At 39.3% G+C, this 22328-nt stretch overlaps 1 protein-coding gene across 1 annotated transcript in view; it reads right to left on the minus strand.

Annotated features, from left to right (window-relative positions):
- LPIN2 (lipin 2) overlaps window positions 1-22328 on the minus strand; it is a 92436-nt gene that overhangs the window by 9427 nt on the left and 60681 nt on the right. Inside the window, exons 5-12 of the mRNA XM_054724017.1 lie at window positions 14771-14878; window positions 13992-14115; window positions 12328-12658; window positions 9535-9634; window positions 3187-3374; window positions 2054-2147; window positions 1140-1209; window positions 245-334 (exon numbers count right to left, since the gene is read on the minus strand). Coding sequence (XP_054579992.1) covers window positions 245-334; window positions 1140-1209; window positions 2054-2147; window positions 3187-3374; window positions 9535-9634; window positions 12328-12658; window positions 13992-14115; window positions 14771-14878 — 1105 coding nt within the window. The remainder of the gene's footprint in view (window positions 1-244; window positions 335-1139; window positions 1210-2053; window positions 2148-3186; window positions 3375-9534; window positions 9635-12327; window positions 12659-13991; window positions 14116-14770; window positions 14879-22328) is intronic.

Raw genomic sequence — 22328 nt, forward strand, 5'->3', positions numbered from 1 at the left:
CCTTTCCTTACTTATACACATGCGAACTCAAACATCTATACTTTTGGGCTATAGTAAAGGTGAGGGGTAACATATGTAAAACACCTAGCATAGTACCTGCACATAGCAACGGTTCAAAAATGGTGACTATTATTGTAAATTTAATACCCCAAATGGGCTTTATTGTGCTTGACAAAGTTCTTTGAAAAAAATCAAAGATTCACTTCTTTTCAGCTTATGGAAAGGATACCTCCAAGCTGGTTACCTGTTTGGTCATGCTTTCTCTCTTACGCCAAAACCACCAGCGACCAGATTTCTTTGGCATCTTATCTTTGACCCAGGACTCGACTGTGGCCTGGAAACAATCAACTTGGGTTAGTCTGGCAATCTGTCAGTCACGAAGCATCCAACCACTTCCTACCACTAGCGTGCAGGAAGTGCCTCATCACGAAGCCTGAGCAACAATCTCCACATCGCTGAAACTGCTCCCGAGTTTCTAACATCAGAAAGATGGACAGTGTCCTCTCCATGGCAACCTGGCTTCATGGCAGTTCCGTGGTATGAGACCAAGTGGTTTCAGGCCACAGAGGAACAGCCTCCTCAGGAGCTGGCAGGTGCGTGCTCTCACATCTCTACCCTTGGAAAATGAGGCTCTACTGAGCTATGAGGACCAATTAGGCCGATGATGTCTTCTTGCAGGACAGATTCAAAGCAACCTCAGGTTCCACATAAATTTATTAACCACAATTTGACCCAATCGTACTGATGTCATGCTCCTGGCAGCTACATCACCCTCTTCTTGCTGCTTCTTTCAATATTAATGAGAGGACTTTTTTTCATTCATTCTATGTTTAACTATTAGAAAAATCTCTGAACTTTTAAACACAATCAGAAAATGGTATAAATACCTAGTAAAAATGACAATGATGTGCCAGCTTAGATAACTTCCTAGATTTTGGACATGAGATCATTTGAGTAGGCACACAGAACTCTTTGGATCTTTTATTTTTTATTTTTCTCTTTTTTTTTCTTTGGATCTTTTATAATATTAAATAAAACTTTGAAAAGTACCCTGTTTAGAAATATGTACATATGGAATTTTCTAAATACTATATGCTGTAGATACTTTTGAAAAGACAACAAACAGCAGACCAACGCACCTTAGGCAAACTCTTCTGGAATACTTGCAAGCTAAGGATCATTGGAGCGGCCAAAGCCCAGTTATAGTAACTGTAAGAAATAAAAATTCTGTAAAACCATTACACAGAATGAGGAGTGAGAGAGAAGGGGGTAAAGAGAGATAAAGAAAAGAGGCGAACCCAGTTGGCATGGCTCAGTGGTTGAGAGTTGACCTATGAACCAGGAGACCACTGTTCGATTCCCGGTCAGGCCACATGCCCAGGTTGCTGGCTGAATATCCAGTAGGGGGTGTGCAGGAGGCAGCCTATCAATGATTCTCTCTCATCATTGAGGTTTCTATCTCTCTCTCCTTCTTTCTTCCTATCTGAAATCAATAAAAATATATTTAAAAAAAAAGAGGAGAAGTAACAAAATTCCTTATTCTTTTCAGTAAAAAGATTGTCAGCTAAGTTTTTTTGTCAGGTGAAACTTCTCTGAACAGAGAATCAATAAAATCTACCAAAAATAACTTTTTAATACTCCACTTAAACATCAAGTTGAAGCCCTGGCCAGTATTTCTCAATGGTTAGAGAATCAGCATGTGCACCAAAGGGTCTTGGGTTCGATTCCCAGTCAAGGGCACTTACCTGCTTTGCAGGTTCAATCCCTGGCCCCGGTCAGGGCACGTGAGGTGGTAACCAATCGACCTGTCTCTCTCACATTGATGTTTCTCTCTCTCTCTCTCTCCTCCCTCCCACTTTCTCTAAAAATCAAGGGAAAAAATATGCTCAGGTGAGGATTAATCACCAAAAAAGGAGCTGAAGCTTCATTGCCCATAAGCTCATTTATATAAAATGACATATTTTATACCAAGAAAGATGGCAATAATTAAAAAGAGCATTTGGAAAACAACCTTGCAAAAGTTTTTAACAATTACAAAAGCAAGAATATTTACCGGTTATATATCCGTATTACAAGGTTAGGATTGTCTATAAGTCCAGGGTTTTCTGCAAATTCATGGTAAGTAATGATATGCTCCATGAATTTTTCTGCAATGTAAAATAGTAACAATTAACTTGGTTAGAGATTATATAAATTCCCAAATGACATTATATTACTCTATGGACTGAAAAGACTATAGCATAAAATAAAATATCTCCAATCCGGGACCCCATGGGGGATGTCTGACTGCCGATTTAGGCCCTGTGGGTTCAGGCCTAAACCGGCAGTCGGACATCCCTCTCACAATCCAGGGACCGCTGGCTCCTAACTGCTCACCTGCTTGCCTGCCTGATCGCCCTAACCCCTCTGCCTGCCTGCCTGATCACCCCTAACTGTTCCCCTGCTGGCCTGATCATCACCCCTGACCATTTCTGCCTCGGCTCCACACCCAGGACCCAGGATTCCCTCCTACGGCCAGCCACAGGCACTTGGGACCCGGGCTTCCCTCCCTCTGGTTGGCCACAGGCACCCAGGACCTGGGCTGGCCGCAGCCGCAGGGAACTGTGGGTGGGCGGCTTCACCCAGGCCACAGCCACAGGCGCCTGGGACCACAGGGCGGGCGGCAGATGCAGGCACTGGCAACCAGGACTGTGGGGCAGGTGGCTTCTCCCTCTCTCGGGCCGCAGTCGCAGGTGCTGGTGCCTGGGACCACAGGCAGGTGGCTTTGCCCGGCCCGGCTTTGTCAGAAAGGATGTCTGGATAGTCGTCCGGAAGACGTCCAGTCTAATTAGCATATTACCCTTTTATTAATATAGATGTCACCCCATATGAGGTACCTTAAGTGAGGGGCTAAAGGTCTTACATTAAAAGGAGACACCTGTATAGAACAGTGAAGACCTGGGGGTAGGTAGGAGCTGGGAGAATAGGGGAAAGGGGAGGAAAACGGGACATATCTGCAATACTATCAACAATAAAAAATACATTAAAAAAAAAAGGAGACACCTGTTACCTGCACAAGATGATTAAAAAATTCAATACTCTGATATGGCTCAATAGCCATTTAATCAAGTGATGACCAGGTTCTTTCTCAAGTGAAGACAGGGCATGACTGCCCAGCGTACCTTTAGAAATTTCTCCATTCTTTACCTTTAGAAATTTCTCCATTCTCACTGAGGCCCCCACAAAGGGAGAGGGTGACATCGGGCAAGTCCATGGCAGAATCTGAGAGGCACTCAGTGCCACTATCGGCGGCTGCGCTTCCCACAGACTGTGGGGACTGGGAGCCAGAGAGCGTGTCAGATTCAGGCCACTGCCTGGAGCCAGGGTCTGATTCACTGTGGGCAGGGAACAGGGAGAAAAGGTTTGCTTTATTACAACTTCTTGTATTCCTAGCTTACTACATGATTCTCTGAGGGCTCACATCAAATAACAAATCCCCTTTAAAAAGCAACAGATAGCTATAATTAGACAGTCAGACATCCCTCTTGCAATTCCTTAACAACTTCAAGGCACACAACTTTTCTTAAGTAGTGTTTAGAGTTATGTCATAATATTGAAAATAACCTATTATTAGCACTCCGGAGGAATTAACTGAAAATACAGTAAATGTCACAAAAATCACTGTAACTTATTCACTATAACACAAACATTTCACCTACAACCTTTTTGATTTTAATTAAAGGAGTACAAAAGTTTTAAGCATTTATGTATATTTTCATGATGAAAATGACAGGGCAATTAAGAAAAATCTGATGTTCGGAAACCTTTTGATCCTAATTTCCTAGAAAAAGCTGTGATAGTATATACATCCTGGAGGAAATTACTGTAATCCAAGGTTGTATTATTTTTAAAAACAAGTCTTGTCTAAATTCATCTGTTACTCCACAAAACAGAAGAAGTTAAGCAAGAGAAAGTCTCAGGAGGCTAGACCCACCATGAAAAGAAATGCATTAAGAAATAAACTAAAAATAAACTTGTCCTTACACTAGTGTGAGGGCCAGAAATAAATATGAGGCTATTCAATATTTTCATTTTTCTAGATGATAAAGCACAGAAGCCAGATTTCAGAAGATGAAAAGGGAAACTCTGTAGTGAAGCATAAATTTGAGAGAAAGAATTAGGAAATGACAACTTAAGTTTCTTAGTCATGAACATTTAATTGCTCTACACTCTTTGAATGGATGTTACATTTATTGTTCTAGAATTTTCAAATTATTTTATTTTATTCAGAAAGCCAATATATTTAATGTATGTGATCAATATATACAGTCCAGTGTAGTTATAAGATCTTCAGAAAAAATCTCAATTTTGAGCAGTAGATGGCAGCAGAATACAGATATGCCATAGCTAGAAAGCAGTTTCAAAAGCTGTAGTTTTTCATCTGAACCAACAAAAGATTTAGGTTTTTGGAAATGTTCTGTCTTAATAACAATGCACAATATCACAATACTGAAATTAACTTAAAATATTCTCTTCACTGGAAATGGTGAAAAGCCAAAGCCAATAATAAGGCAGCAAAACCTGCTGCTATGCTAGGACTGAAGGGAAAGGCTGACCCCATGGGTAAAACACAAACAGAAGGCTGCTATGTATTCACAAACACCTGTTTACTCTTTATCCCGGCACACAGCTATGTCCCATTATGGTTAGGTGTGGCCAAGTGCCCAGATGACTGGGTTGTTGATGTGGACAGAAGGGGTGGGTTTGCCCTTCCCAAGCCTGGCCCCTATAAACTACCCCATGTGATCCTCTCTCCTTTTCCTATTGAGTCCCTAAGGGGATGATGGAACCTGAAGATGGAAGGAATTCGTGCTCCTGAATCCCTGAGTGCAAGGCCTCCCACCAAACACCAGCAATGGAATATAGTTGACCCTTACAACATGGGTTGAACAGTATCAATACACTTTACATGAATCTTTTCAAGAGATATATTGTCAGTCCTCCATATCCCTGGGTTTCACATCCATGGATTCAACCAACCATGGATAAAAATCAGTTAAAATTTTCTGGGGAAGAGGAGGGCTGACTGTATGGACTGTTCTATACCATCTACATTATAAAGAGGCAATATGCAAATTAGGACGGGACTCTGTAATGGGTCACGACCAGACAGGAGGAGGTTGCGCACGCAGGTGAGGCCCGGAGCGGAAACGGAGACAGAGGCAAAGGGGCTGCCTGAACTGGCGCAGTGGCTCGGGTGGCCCTGGAGCGGACACAGGCAAGGGGGCTGGAGGATGCTGCAAGTCAGGCTTGGATCCTGGCCCCCCGCGGCGCTGTCCGGCCTGACTCCCACGGCGGCCAGTGCTGCATGAGTCAGCCGCGGGTCCCAGCCCCCCGCGCGGTGCCTCCTCCTCTAGTTTTATATAAGGGACTTGAGCAGATGTGGGTATCCAGGGTAGGTCTTGAAACCAATCCCTGTGGAGGGATGACTGTAGTTAAGTTTTGGGGGAGTCAAAAATTATATGTGAATTTTCAACTGCCTGGGGTGGGGGTTGGTGCCCCTAGCCCCCATATGGCTCAAGAATCAACTGTATTATCACATGAGCAAGAAACAAACTTCTATCGTGGTAAGCCACTGAAGTCTTGCATTTTATCAGAGCAGCTAGTGTCACTTTTAACCAATACAGGGAAGATGCCACCTAATCCAACATGTCACAAAATCCACAAAGGTGATGTGGTTTAAAGTTTAATTATGAATACTGACTATTTAGTCAAGATAACAATAAACACAATCCTAACAAAACATATGCTTATAAGCATTACAACAGTTTCCCTACCTTTAATTATGTATGAGATGTCTCAAGAAATAGTTCGTTCATGAGAAACTTACCTGGTGAATGGCAATGATCCTAAATAGCAAAATTATAATCGAGCACCATAGGTAGGGTTCTATTGCTTATTTCCCCATTTTTTTAAAAAAATCTTTTTTATTGATTTTTAGAGAGAGAGGAAGGGAGAGGGAGAGAAATATCGATTTGAGAGCAAAACATGGATTGGCTGCCTCCTGCACACACACACACCAGGGATTGAGCCCGCAACCCAGGCAGGTGCCTTGATTGGGAATCAAACTGGCAACTTTCTGGTGCATGGGATGACACCCAACCAACTGAGCCACACTGGCCAGGGCACTTTTCACATTTTTTAAAAAGAGAAACTAAGAAATCTATCTTAGGAATCGAGATGTAAGCAAATGATTAAGAACTAAGAAATCTGAAAAAAAGTAATAATTCTAAGACAGCTTACATTTTAACTTTCTTATTGGAAAAAAAATGGAGCAGTTTTAGTTCTCCCACCTTAAAAACCCAACTACTGCCCGGCAGGCGTGGCTCAGTGGTTGAGCACTGACCTATGAACCAGGAGATCATGATTCAATTCCCAGTCAGAGCACATGCCCAGGTTGCGGGCTCACTCCCCGGGTAGGGGGCGTGCTGAAAGCAGCTGATCAATGATTCTCTCTCATCATTGCTGTTTTTATCTCTCTTTCCCTCTTCCTTTCTCTCTGAAATAAATAAAAATATATTATAAAACAAACAAACAAACAAACAAACAAAAAAAATGAGTAGAGGAGGAACCAAGATGGCGGCAAAGTTAAACAACTAAACTACTGCCGCCTCGCACAACAATTTCAAAAATACAACTAAAAAACAAAATGTCTACCACCCAGAACCATGGGAAAGCTGGCTGAGTGGTAGATTTACAACTAAGAAGAGAAGGGAGCGTAAACGCTGGAGAGCTGAGGTACGGAGGCGCGCGCGAAGTGGGCTGGCGGCGGGCGACTGGGCGCGCGGCTTTTCTTCAAACCGAAGGGAGACAAACTCCCAATCACTCTGAACTCCAGTTTCTGGGGACACGTGGGGGACCCAGACGCCTACGGGGAGAAGCTGGACTCTCGGCCATCAGTCGGAGAGTGAGAGTGACTTTTCTGCAGAGGTGCGCCCAGCAATCAGGGTTTGCTGCGCTGGAGTGCGGGACAGGGGGACTTGGAAACGCGGAAAGGCAGAGACAGCTGAAGGCAGCCATGGCCATTGGCCACGCCACAGTCTAGTGACGCCCTGAGTCCCCGCCCCGCACATTCTACAAACCCGCCCAGCTCCACACAGCGGCCTTTACATATAAATGGCCTGTTCTGTGGCAGCTCAACCAAATTAACTGCAGCTCCAGTCAGACTGCTCCAAAACCGCCCAAGCAAAGAGGAGAAAACTGTAGCTCTTGCTGTAGCTCCTGCTGGGAGGCCTCAGACCTGCACCCCATTGGAGATCCAGACACTAGGGTATCTAGTGGTCGGTGTGGACGACACCAGATTTCAACCATTCTCATAAGGGACACATTCAAGAGGCAGACTCAGTGAGCACCAAAGCCCTACTGTGTCTCCAGCACAGCAATTCTTCCATTATAGACACAGCAGGTCCTCACAGCCAATTGGCCTGGAGGTCAATTCCTCCCAGTGTACCAACAGCAATCAAGGCTTTTAACTATACCAAGACTTTCCACTCAGACCACAAAGGGGTGTACCAAGAGCAACCACCTAGAGTGATTGGGGAAGCTGAGCTACCGGCCCTTATAGGTCACTGACCACACAAAGCCACTCCATCAACACAGGGAGGCAGCCAAAATGCGGAGACACCGAAGTATGTCACGAGTAGGAGAGATAGAGGAAAGCAAACTAATGGATGACACAGTGTTCTGAACCACATTTATAAGGTTACTCAAGAATCTTCTAAAAAACCGCTGAGAAACTTGAAGAGACCTTCAAGGACCTTAATGAGAATACCAAAAAAATGGAAAAGGACCAGTCAGAAATTATGCATACACTGTCTGAAATAAAGAATATACAGACACTCAACTGTAGACCACCGTACCCGAAGAGTCAAACCAAAGATCTGGAATATGAGGAAGAAAATAACACCCAACCAGAGAGGCGGAAAGAAAGAAGAATCCAAAAGTGTGAGGATAGCGTAAGGAGCCTCTGGGATGGCTTTAAGCGTACCAATATCCGAATTTTTGGGGTGCCAGAAGAGAGAGAGAGCAAGATACTGAAAACCTATTTGAAGAAATAATGACAGAAAACTTCCCCCACCTGGTGAAAGAAATAGACTTACAAGTTCAGGAAGCGCACAGAACCCCAAACAAGAGGAATCCAAAGAGGACCACACCAAGACACATCATAATTAAAATGCCAAGGGCAAAAGACAAAGAGAGAATCTTACAAGCAGCAAGAGAAAAACAGTTAGTTACCTACAAGGGAGCACCCATACGACTGTCAGCTGATTTCTCAACAGAAACTATGCAGGCCAGACGGGAATGGCAAGAAATATTCAAAGTGATGAATAGCAAGAACCTACAACCAAGGCTACTCTACCCAGCAAAGTTATCATTCAGAATTGAAGGGCAGATAAAGAGCTTCACAGATAAGAAAAACTAAAGGAGTTCATCACCACCAAACCAGTATTATATGAAATGCTGAAAGGTATTCTTTAAAAGAGGAAAAAGAAGAAAAAAGTAAAGATAAAAATTATGAACAACAAATACATATCTATCAACAAGTGATCCTAAAAATCAAGTGAATTAAAAATCTGAGGAACAGAATAAACTGGTGAACATAATAGAATCAGAGGCATAGAATGGGAGTGGATTGATAATTCTCAGGGGGAAAGGGGTGTTTGTGTGGGGGGTACGGGAAGAGACTGGACAAAAATCATATACCTATGGATAAGGACAACGGGGGGGGGGGGGAGGTAAGGGCAGAGGGGGGATGGGAACCGAGTGGTGGGGAGATATGGGGGAAAAAAGGAGAAACAATTGTAATAATCTGAACAATAAAGATTAAAAAAAAACAAAACCACCACAACTATTACTTCAAATGAAGTAAGTATTTGAGACACATTTCAAGAGCTAGTAGGAAGGAGTTTAAGGACCTTTCAAAAGTATCTGCCAAAAATTTAAATAATCTTTATATTGATTCCATCTATTTTTAAATAAAAACTTAAATGTTTTCCAATAATTTATTTAAAAGTGCTGGAATGATGCTTTACCAGACCCAGGCTCGAATTCAGAAAAAGCATGGGAGCTCAGACTCAGTGAGGGAGTGAAGGCATTCTTTGTAAAAAGTTTTTCAATAAAGATATATTATCTTTAAAACACATAAGAAATGAGACAAATGCTAAAGAATGTTCTTAACCATGCTGAGTTGTATTAATGACTGTAAGAGTGCTAATCTGAAGCCAGACCCATTGTATATCCGTATGTAGGTTTAACTAGTGTACCTCTTCTTGTTACACTAAAAACTTCTACATAAATAGGTGTTATTAGTTTCAAATCACTGCAGTCAAATCAACACACATACAATTTCAGAATCTTCTAAATCTGAAGCAATCCTCTAACTTAGCTAAAGGATATCATCATCATGCTCCTTTTTCTCAGATTAAATGTTTTGCTCTAGAAATAGCTATACTGTGTCAGAGCTGTTCACCCTTCAACACACAAGGAACACACTACCTTTTAGGGAAATAGAGAGCTGCAACTTCAGGTTCTAGAGCCTTTAAGTCATCTAGGTAAATATCATCAGGTCCCTGGTGTTGGCTTCTCTTGTGGACACCTATTTTTATAAGAAAAACATATCAGAGAAAGAAGTTAGTTATTCTTCATTTACAACTCTGCAAGAAAACAAAGGTTTCCAAACAATAAAACCAATCATCATGATTTGAATTGGGCTTTATTTTTAAAAGTGTCAAATAACCTTTTCATTTGTGGTTCTCAACCACCCATGCCAATGGAAGTGAAATTCAGTGTTATACAGTTGCTCAATAAACACAGGCTAATTTACTTACTCATTCTTTCATTTGCTGACATGAATAATCCTAGCCCCTAAAAATAATTTATATTTGACAATAAAGTTTATCAAGCACGACCAAGCTTGACAAAATAACTGGCATCAATAAAAAAGCCATTATTCTAAAACCATGAAGGAACAGTTGTTGGCGAATAGGATATTTACTTAGTGCCAAAGTATTACCTTCCAATTGTAAAAAGACAAAAATCCTTCACAACAAATAAATTTGGCAGACAATGATCACCTTAAACAAGTGATCATATTTAGCATCACTAATAGTGAGACATTATGAGGTTCAATATGAAGCACCCAATCATCCCATAATCTTCAATTCCAAAATAAAAAATATGTAACCCAAATTGAATTAAGCCCACTATAGTAGTCACCAGCCACATGAGAACTTGATCTGTCCTAGTCTGGTGTGAGGTATGTAAAATTTGTTTAAAAATGCAGAACACACACACACACACACACACACACACACACACACACACCAGATTTCCAAGACTTACTTTATAAGAATGCAAAATTTCAATAATTCTTATATTGATTACATGTTAAAATTGTAATAGTTTGGTTTTACTGGCTTAAATAGAATATATTACTAAACTTAATTTCACTTGTTTTTTTTTTTTACTCTTTTGTGAGAAGACTTAAATTATATATGCAATCCACATTACATTTCTATAGGACAGAGCAAACTTCCAGTTGAAGAAAATATGAGGACGTCATCTTGAAAAAACAATAATCAGATTACCCAGAATTTAAGAACATATACCAGACAATTGACTGGGCTCTTCAAAAGGTCAATATTTTCAGTGTAGAGAAGGAAAAAAGTGTAGCAGTATGTCTTTATGTATGAGGGACAGTGTGTGTGTGTGTGTGTGGGGGGGGTGCTATTCTAAATTTAAAAATGCAACGTGAACTTTGATGAGATCTTGGTTTGGAAGAGAATGGTAAAAAGCTATTCTTGATATGTTTAGGAAAATATGAATATGGATTCCTCAACATGACAATTGTTTGTGTTAGAGAAGGTTCTTATTCTAAAAAAGTGTATCTTCTTGGGGTTGTGAACACACAATACAATATACAGTTGATATATTATAGAATTGTACACCTGAAACCCATATAATTTCATTAACCAATGTCACTCCAATAAATTCAATTAAAAAAACCACACAAAGTGTATCTTGGAGTATTTAAAGGTGAAATGACATAATACCTGCATCTTGCTTCCAAATGGTTTAAACCCATAAAAAACTTTGTGTGAGTGGAGAGACAAAGAGATAGAGATAAAGGGGGAGTGAAAGTGTGCAAATATGCATAAAACTTTTCACAATAAAAGGTGGGGGAGGGGAAGAAATGGGGTCAAATGAATGGTGTCCCTAACTCTAGTCAGCTTCTACACTATGCGCTAGAAATAGGGGGATCAGTATTTCCTAAACTAAAACAAAGCATTCACCCTGACAACTGGATTTTACCCCCTTAACATTTCTTAGAATACATGGTTACAGGCTTTTGGTTTGACAAGTGCTGATCTATGAAAGAGCAAGATGCCAAATTAAGCTGGATCATCAGCTGTATGATCGCACTTGGTCACAAATACCCTTGACAGTCAAAGCCTTTTATTTTAAATAAGTTATTTCTGAGTGACCCTGAAGACCTACTACGTTAATTATCTATCCTTTGGTGTTAGAATTTTAAAAAATGGAAGTAGATATTTGGCTATATGTGACAATGGGTATTTTTAGGTAAGGTTTTACTTTTCTAAAAATAGGATCCAAGGCTAGTGTTCAGATAGGGAGTGTGTTTTGGCTCTTACTGTAACAAGTATCAATGAATAACTTTTGTTTTTAAAGAGAAAGAATGTTATGATTTATTAAATTTGTATTCCAAAAGTGGGGTAGAGATGTTGAGCCAAGAGTTGGACCCTATATTCTGTTTTAGAGGAAAATAGTCAATGAAAGAGAACATATTCTAATAATTAGTGTACATTTATCTATATCTCATATTATTGAAAAAAAAGTACTTAATTTGGCCTCAACTAACCAGAAGTTTTAAATGAAAATATTTTTCTCTAGTCTAATTTTTTTGTTGTTTAAACATAATTTTTTAGGATCCCACTTCACTTTATTGACACAACTCGTCAATAAAGTGGTTTATTTTATTCATTAACTTATTTAAATATACTTTTTTTTTTCCCCCAATAAGTGCTTCTCAAGGGCCTACTAAGCAGCAACAACAGTTGTGAGAGAGCAAGGAAGAAGTCAGAGTCCCACTCCAGTGGATCCTGTAGTGCGATGGGGAAGCCATATGAAACAAGTGATCCTAATTGTGTTGTGACAGGTTCTGATCAAGCTGTACAAATATAATGGTAGCCATCCCACATTATTTGAAACACTGAAATAATTTACCATCTAAATTTAGAGTACCTAATGCCAAATTAAACAAATAATTACCTTTCTTCTTTGATGGCGAGTCTACTTTCGCTGCTGGTTTTGATTCTGAGTGAGCCTCCACTAACGACGGGTTAGGAAGGTGGTCTGCATCTAACATAGATGAAATCTGAGGCTCAAGAAGTTCTGCAGCGCAAGTTGCATCGCTCATCCGCTTACACAAGGCTCTGGGTTTGGGTTTCACTATGGTACAGACCGTTTCTCCCATGGATGCATCCTTTTCAACTTCACTTATGAGGTGGTCCTCACTGGGAATTACCCGAAAATGGGTATTTTCTGATGGAGTAATTGTAGCTGTCCTTGGATGATGGTCAGATCTCTCTCTTTTGCTGACCTAAAAAAGTTGAATTGTTTAAAAATTAAACTACTTTTCAAAGTGTTAATAGCCTATTTCTTGAGCTGGATGCAAATAAATGTGCTTATTTTATTTAAACAACATATTCAGTAAATACATTATTTTCTATGTGTGAAATATTTCATAATTGAAAAGTGGAAAAACTAGTAACTACATTTTGTTCAATATCATATTTATAAAAGTTATATTTATAACTGTTCTACTATGAAGAGTTCAATATTGGAGAAGACTGAGGAAATAGATGGCAATTTTTAGATACTAAGAGGGAGAATATTCATTTTCAGGGAGAAAACTTGAGTGCTACAGAAAAATTTAGCCCTCCTTGCACTACCTTCAGGCTCTGTTAAAACAATGTAAGATGTCGAGTTATTATGTTGTACACCTGAAACTTACATGTTACAAACCAATTTTTTTTTTTAAAGTAAAAGTGGGCAGTGAAGTCTCCAATGCAATCACACATATAAGCAAAATGTGTATCTTTAAAAAACTAGAGGTCTAAATAGTTCCTCTTCCAAGAGACAGAGAAAAACAACCACCATGATTTCACTTATATGTGGACCATAAAAAAATAGAACAAACAAAATGAAACAGAAACAAACTCATAGATACAGAAAACAAACTAATGGTTTCCAAAGGGGAGGAGGTTGTGGGATTGGGCAGAAAAGGGCAAGGGAATTAAGAGTATAACCTTGCACTTATAAAAAAGTCACAGAAGTGTAATATATAGCATAGGAAATAAGAGTCAGTAATATCATAATAACTAGGTATGGTGACAGATGGTTACTAGAGTTATTATGGTGGTCATTCTGTAAGGTATATAAATGCTGAATCACTATGTTGTACACCTGAAACAAATATAATATTATTTGTCAACTCTAAAGTAAATTTTTAAAAATCAGAAAGAAAACCTTAAAGTTGGGGTAATTCACACACATAAAATAAAAGCAGTCTCTCTCAATAAATGAATAAGTAAAAGTATCTTTCCAATTCTTCTTTCATTATGAGTTGGCAAAAAAGCTTTCACAATCAATTTCCTATTTAAAATTTCAGCGTGAAAATTCCATTAGGTACCTTTTAAATTTTCCTTACTATAATGTTAATTAACAATCAACATTATTTACTAAATAGAAACACAGAAAATGCTAGATTTCCTTTGTTGTAAATAGTGCAAACACGAAAAATGTTAACTTTGAATTTACTTATGTGATCCCATGAGGACACTACCATCATTTATGTTCATATGACTCAGTCAGATGTCACCCCTTTCCTCATGGACAACAAACACGCTCTGTAGGTAAGTAAACCCTGGTACCTTGGTGGACTCTGGGAACCCGCCCCACGTCCATTCCATGTGGGACTCGGATCTGAGTAGGCTCTCGGCGGGTTTCACCTCCAGCTCTGAATCACTCTTCGGACATTCTGCCGGGGAATACGGGCTGCAAACACATTACAAAGAAACCTAATGAATTTAAAGTCAGGAACTTCAGTGTTGCTGAGTTTGACAGATTAAAAGAAATGTAAGTTTGAATATATCAACTGTATTCTGCTGATATAAAGAATCTATCTTAGAAATGTCAATTATTTCTTCCTCTTGAGTTTTTTATTAATAATAAACACAGTGCACACTAGTATTTATGGTGGACTTGAGGTAAACATTTTCTATGCATCATCCCATTTGATTCTCACAAGAAATCTATAAGAAAAGTAATTTTACAGTGCATGGAAAGATGGATTAAATTAACATCTCTACATGAGAGAAACTGGATTTGAACACAGAACAAAGTCTGACTGCACAGTCACAATGTTATACACAGTACAATTAATAGTTAACACTAAAAGATTAGAACTTAAGAATTGTAGAGAGCCAAACTCCATGCTGACTATACAGATGTACAGTGCCAACATAGTGAGAGTAAGTTAAATCAAGTTTAGGAACAAAATAACTGAGAGAAAAGGTCCATATTCATGTTAAAAGTACACATGCAGTGCCTCTACTGTCTGAGAGAAATAGGAAACGCCAATACTGTCCAATAACAGAAAAGGCCATTTAATATATCTTTCCTTTAAGAAACAAACTTTGAAAATACTTACATGTCCAAAGGGGACCAATCTCCATCCGATAAGGGGTAGTGATCTCCAGAGTGGAAGAGCAGAGGCTCCTTATATTCTTCTTCCTTTAAGGAAGCATTTGAAGATCCTCTGTGAAAGGGGGGCGGGGGGGGGGAGAGACAAAGAAAGGCAGGAACAATGATACTATGTCAGCTTAAAAATGTCCCCCAAATCTACTGATACATCATCTAAAGTTTAAATGATGAAAAAGGCCTCTTAAAATGAAAATATGGAGAAGGGAGATTCAGTGATGTCACCCAACATACCCTACTACAACCACTATTTAAATATGGGATAAACAGAAAGAAAAGAAGATGTGATTAAAAATTCATTTTTACCTCCCTTAGTAATAACTGACTCAAAGGCTAGAAGAAAACTGAGGCTTTATGTATATTTCATTCAATCCTTACAAATCTAAGGTAATAATAATCCTATTTCAAATATTAGGAAATCAAGAATCCAGAGAAGTTTACTAAGTTGCTCAAAGTAAAGAAGCTAGTAAAGTTGCTGGATTAAAAACAAATAAGCCCTTGTTCTTTGCACTACCCTCTCCTGTATATTACAAAAAATATAAGAATATCGGTTGAAGAGCTATTGGCTCAAAATTTTAAAACACTCAAAAAACTCTTAAAAACCAGAACTTATTTCCTCTTTGTTTGGACCAAGCATTACTTGAGAACTTTCTCTTTACTGAGAATCTACATGATGTGGAGACATGAGGAAGATGATATAAAAATATAAATGACAAAAACAGATCCAGAGACAAAGAAGTACCAATCAGATGCTCAAACCTCAGAGGGAAGGTAGGGGAGGGTGGGGTAGGGGGAGAGATCAACCAAAAGACTTGTACGCATGCATATAAGCATAACCAATGGACACAGACACCAGGGGGGTGAGGGCATGAGCAGGGGGGCAATGGGGAGATAAGGACACATATGTAATACCTTAATAGAGAAAGAAAAAAAATGAGTACAGACCTTAAAACCCATAGGCGGTTGAATTACAGTTTTAATTAATTTACCCTTTGCGTTTCTTAAAGTTGCAGAGTTAATATAACTAACTTGCCACATAACCTTAAAATATCCCTCAGAAACATGTGGACCCGAATTTTTCATCTTTAGTTGGAAATTTATCACTTGTCCTATTTCACAGAGTCATTGTGAGATTTATGTGTTGTGTCATGTTGAAAGCTCTGAAAAGTATAAATAAAAGTACAAAAAACACACAAAACTCTGAAAAGTGTAAAGCACTACAGTTTTAGAGCATCTTATCTAATAGAAAAGTCAATGTTCTACCAGAACAAGATTAAAGGTAAAATGAGAATATCTACCACTTAATTTCTTAGACTAAAAATAGGTCTATAAACCAGTTTATTAGTTTTAATATTACTTTTCCTCCTTTATATCTTAACATGCTCTCCTTTACTGCTAACTCTGACATGTAACAGTTTTTCCACATAGCAGCTCTAATTCAAGGTTTCCCTACTCTAATCTTCTTTTGCTCAGAAATATTCAACTCTGGACTACAACCTCATTCAAAGGGAGAAAAACATATACTTGAAAAAGGCCAGCCCTAGCTGGTTTGGTTCAGTGGATAGAGCATTTGGCCTGCGGACTGAAGGGTCCCAGGTTTGATTCTGGTCAAGGGCACATGCCTGGGTTGCAGGCTTGATCCCCAGTAGGTGGTGTGCAGGAGGCAGCCAATCAATGATTCTCTCTCATCACTGATGTTTCTATCTCTCTCGCCCTCTCCCTTCCTTCCTGAAATCAATAAAAATGTTTCAAAAAACAAAAGAAAAAGACCAACATCTAGGAAAATGCCTCGTTTCTTAAAAAAATAAAATGCTGAAAGAGAAAAATCAGATATTTATGTCCTTATTTGCCAAATTTAAAAAATAATACATCTTGACCCATCACTTTTCACCATTTATATAGGTGAAAGTGGTTTGAAAAGAACAATGTAAAAGCCACAGACATTTTTTTTAAATAAAAAATATTTTTGGAACATATTTCACTGCAGGATAAAAGGTAATCCAAGATGAGTTCAGCAAAGCAAAGTGGATTTAGTAAAATATTGAAAGAGAAATCAGGCATCATTAAGAATTTACAACCCTCGGAAGACATGAAATTGTTTTCTCTGGGCATATCCTGACAAAAATAGAGCCCATTAGTTTAGACCCATCAGAGTGATGAAAAGGGTTGCTAATGCTGAGGTTCCTTTCAGTCCTGCAATTCTTGAACTAATATAGAACTTCTAAAAACCTGCTAAAGTGCTTTCAAAATGGCACACATGCCTAAGACAGGCAACCAGGTGGGCAAACCATGACAGAGTAACTTAAACTAAATACATGGCATAAGGATATAGGGAGTGTACATAGTAGAATGTGAAGAAAATAGTATAAAGACTAACTTTATATATGTTGAAACACAGGACAAATATAAGCATTAATTTGCAGCAGCAGGTGATTTGCAGCAGGGTAAATAGTTTAATGTTGAATCAGGGTTTGTAGGTTGAGAGCTTCAGTTGTTGAAGTTCATAATAAGTGTGCGTAGAGCACTTCAGTCTTCATAGATGCACCTCAACATCATGTCTTCAAAGCCAACATCATTTTGTAAACCTTTCCCATTCAAAAGCCAACAGAGGTTATAAGATATATACAACTGTCAAAATCCACTGAATTCTTAAGATCTATGAATATTATTATACTAGAGGCTCAATGCACAAAATTCGTGCAAGGGGCTCGGCCCTTGCAGCCCGGGCTTCATCCGGAAGGTCGTCCAGAAGGTTGTTTGACTGTCTGGCCTAATTAGCATATTATGCTTTTGTTATTACATATATAAATTATACCTCAATTTTTAGAAGTTGAGAGAATATCAATAGAAAGTTAAAATAAAGTCTAAATTACTTATGTGGGATAAATTAGAGGGACCAAGTGAGTTTTAAGTCTATTTAACTGGTAGTATGTAAGAGATAAATGGGGTTGCTAACTACCATGACCAAAGAACACTAACTGTTAATATGTTTATCCTCAACCTTTGCACAGTATTGGTCAATAAGTTTCAGTGACCAATGATCTAAATTTTCATTTGGATATTCTACATTTCCCATAAAAGATACCTCATAATGGAACCGAGAAGACCCTGCAATGTTTCTATGTCTACTGAGTCAGAAATGAAGAGGAGAAAGGGCAAGGAGCAAGACCTAAGATTCACGTCACCACAGAAGATCATAGAGGGTACTGCAGAAGCCAGTTACTGTCAGGAGATGAAGTATGAAGCCTCAGGGCAATAGATGCTATCTTGGAAAAGTCTTAGGTTGCAATGAACATAGGGGTGCATATATCTTTACAAATATGTTTTCATATTTTGGGGGTAAATACCCAGAGGAGGAATTGCTGAATGATATGTTAGTTCTACACCTAGTTTTGTGAGGAACTTCCATACTGTTTTCCATAGCGGCTACACTAATTTACATTCCCACAGTGTACGAGAGTTCCCTTTCTTGCACAGCCTCTCCAAAACTCATTATTTCTTATCTTCTTAATAACAGTCATTCTAACAGGTATGAGGTGGTATCCTCATTGTGGTCTTGATTTTTTATTTTCCTAATAACTAGAGATGTTGAACATCTTTTCATTTATCTGTATGTTCACTGCAGCATTATATATAATTTTTAAAAAATTGATTTTAGAGAGGAAGGGAGAGGGAGAGAGAGATAGAAACATCAATGATAAGAGATAATCATTGACTGGCTGCCTCCTGCATGCCCCATATTGGGGATGGAGCCCGCAACCCAGGCATGTGCCCCAACTGGGAATCGAACTGTGACCTTCTGGTTCATAGGTCGACGCTCAACCCCTGAGCCATCGTGGCCATGTGATTGCAGCATTATTATAATAGCCAAGACATGCAGTGTCCATATATATATGGTACGTGCATGTGCACACACACAGTGGAATACTATTCAGCCATAAAAAATGCAATATTGTCATTTGCAACAACATGGATGATCTTGAGAATATTATGCCAAGTGAATTAAGTCAGACGAAAAGAACAAAAACTATAATTTCACTCATATATGGAATATAAAACAAAAAATACATGTACTAACAAAACTAACAAAAACAAAATCATAGACACAGACAACGAAATGGTGATTTCCAGAGGGGGAAAGGGGTTTGGGAAGGGTGATGTGAGCAAAGGGGGTCAAGAATATGGTAATAGAGGGAAACTAAACTTTGGGTGGTGAGCATGCAATGAAATAAATACCCATTTGTTGAATTACAATTTTGTATACCAGAAAATTATATAATGTTATTAACCAAAACCACAATAAATTTAATTTAAAAAATCTTAGGCTCTCTGCACTCAACTCCCAGATATAACTTGCAAGTAAGTCTCATTTTGGTGGATTAAAAATAGTGTTTCCTTTTTAATGGTGTGGTCTTAAGCCTCCATTGTTGTTATTGCTGGGTATTTTATGTATTTCCATCAGTGGCATATTTTATATAATTGCACTCAAGATTGTGCTATAGCACTGTCCAATCTAAAAGTCTCTTCCCTCCAATAAGCTATTTATGTCCACACATCCTCTGGAAGGACAAACATGGCTTTTGTACTATATTTAAGCCAAAAGTCCAATTTTAGGAAGGGACAGAGGTTCATTAGTACAGCTTACACAAAGCTCTGTGTAGTTTAAAACTCCAATTTCCACCAATTGAGTTTCTTTTACCTTGTGATATAGTAACCTGCTTTAAAGAATGATGCTGTCTTTCATTTGCCTCCTTCAGGAGCCTTAATTCTGTTATGAATGAAAAGAGTTTAAACAGAATGGTATCTATCAAAATAAAATCATTTATTTTAGGTATCTTCTCTAGAAACAGAATTTCTTTCCTAAGTGATAGGAGCTGAGGAGGGTAATATATTTAAAAGTTGCAAATTCTACCCAGCTAGTGTGGCTCTGTGCTTGAGCATCGGCCTATGAACCAGGAGATCACGGTTAGACTCCTGGTCAGGGCACATGGCTGGGTTGTGGACTTGATCCTCAGTGTGGGCATGCAATAGGCAACCGATCAATGATTCTCTCTCATCATTAATGTTTCTATATCTCTTTCCTTTCTTCTCTAAATTCAATAAAAATATTTTTTAAAAGTTGCAAATTCCAATACCACATAGCTCTAGATCGCACAACTGCAAAGATGGTAGACTTTCTATTCTTTTTTTCTTTCAGATTCTTTAATGTGTCACTTAGTATGATATTAATACTTCTGACCCTAAATATCTTCAGCCAAATTATTTTAGAATCTAAATGATGAGCAGAAAGGACCTTGCAAACCATGTAGCTTAATTCCCTTATTTCAAAGATTAAGAAATGAAGGCCTAGAGTGATCAGGAAACTGCTATTCCACAATCAGAAGTTTAACTGGTTCAGTCTTCTACCTTTTATCAGCTTAGTGCTTATCTATATATATAAAAGGCTAAGTGACCATTGCATCCGAAACAACTGAGCGGATGACTGAACAGGCTGCATGGGGCAACCAGGCCTGCAGGGGGGTTAGTGAGGGGCAACCAAACGACTGAGCAGCAGGCTGCATGGGGCTACTAGGCCCACAGGGGGGGCAGTGAGTGGTGACCAGGCTGGCGGGGAGGGGGGGGCACTAAGGGGTGACCAGGCCGGTGGGGCGGGGGGGCAGTTGGGGGTGACCGGGCCAGCAGGAGGGGCAGTTAGGTGCAATCAGGCAGGCAGGCAGGTGAGCAGTTAGGAGCCAGTGGTTCCGGATTGTGAGAGGGATGTCTGCCTGTGGATCGGGTCTAAACCGGAAGGCAGACATCCCCTTAGGGGTCCCGAATTGGAGAGGGTGCAGGCTGGGCTGAGGGGACCTCACGCCCCCCCCCCCCCCGCCGTGCACAAATTTTGTGCACCGGGCCTCTAGTTTCAGTATATGACCTGAACTTTCGCAACTGTTGCAACTTGTCTTTTCTAACTCCTAATTTCTGTTGGCTGCATAATTAAGCAGATCCTGTTTTAAGGAAATTTCAGGAAAGAGTTCCTCCAAGGGGTAGCATCTATGATTCACTGGTACCTAAAGAAAAGGCAAATTACTAAGCTCATGAAAATTGTTACCAGGCCCTAGTTTACATGCATTCTGATATGCCAAGCAAGCAAGCAATGTTGTTGTTTAAATAGAGAAGCTGGCAACCATGTCACTGTAGACCAAACCAGTACACCAACAAATTTGGTTGATGCAGCTTTTTACACAATCTGGAAAAGAAAGGCATGCACCAATATTTCTGTCAAGTGTCCACTTGCAGCACTCATTTACAAAATTCCTTTAGAACAATAATCCTTTTCATCTAGTAGATGACTTTACATATGTTTCAGAAATGTTTTAACTTCCCAGGTTGGTACTATGCTATTATCCTAAAACTAATATAATATTGAATGTCAACTATAATTGAAAAATAGAAATAAAATAAAAATAAAGCTGCAGGTTGTTCAGGAGTTCTAAACTTAGTTCTATGTTATACAAAGGACTTTGTTGAACACTCGTCAACAAAACTTTGAAGATGAAAATTTTACTTCAGGATCCTTCCTGGTGGATCTTAGAATTTTAGTTGGCAAAAACATTTCCAGGAATTAAGGCACTTAAGGGATTATTAATGTTAATCCAAATAAAATTTAGACACGTGTGCATTTTGAGTTTTTTCTCAAAAGAATCCATTCCCTGCCCACTACACATCTATATCTATATCTATATCTATATCTATATCTATATCTATATCTATATCTATATCTATATCTATATCTATATCTATATCTATGCTTAAGCGACCATCGCAACCAAACGAACGACCCTGGCAGGGGGGTTAGTGAGGGGCGACCAAACGACCGAGCAGCAGGCTGCGAGGGGTGACCAGGCTGGCAGAGGGGTTAGTGAGGGGTGACCAAATGACTGAGCAGCAGGCTGCATGGGGTGACCAGGCCGGCAGGGGGGGGCCGTTGGGGGTGACCAGGCTAGCAGGGGGGTCAGTGAGGGGCGATCTGGCAGGTGAGCAGTTAGGAGCCAGTGGTCCTGGATTGTGAGAGGGATGTCCAACTGCCAGTCGGACATACCCCGAGGGGTCCCGGATTAGAGAGGGTGCAGCCTGGGCTGAGGGGACTCTCCCCGCCCCCACCTCCCATGCACAAAGTTCGTGCACCGGGCCTCTAGTTTTAATATAAATAAGTCAAAACTTTTAAAGGAACAGTTTACACTACTGTTAATAGAACCAAAATCAAATAATGAAAGATCTCAAAGGGTCTCCTAGTATATTCTCCTAGGAAAGGGAAAGACGACCCTTAAGAGACTGGAAGCAGGAAGAAAAGAATGAGAGTCTCTTTTGAAGAAACTATGGTACTCTGTATTAGCTTAAAGATCTTTGGAACTTTAATTAAGTTCTTCCCAGCTAGTGTTTTGATACTGACAAAAAATAAAAAATAAAAAAATCAGCTGAATTCATTAATTTATTCAAAATTTTAAATTTTTTTAGGTATAGTTTAC

This window comes from Eptesicus fuscus, chromosome 12 (genome assembly GCF_027574615.1).
Source record: "Eptesicus fuscus isolate TK198812 chromosome 12, DD_ASM_mEF_20220401, whole genome shotgun sequence".
In the NCBI taxonomy this organism is placed as follows: domain Eukaryota; kingdom Metazoa; phylum Chordata; class Mammalia; order Chiroptera; family Vespertilionidae; genus Eptesicus; species Eptesicus fuscus.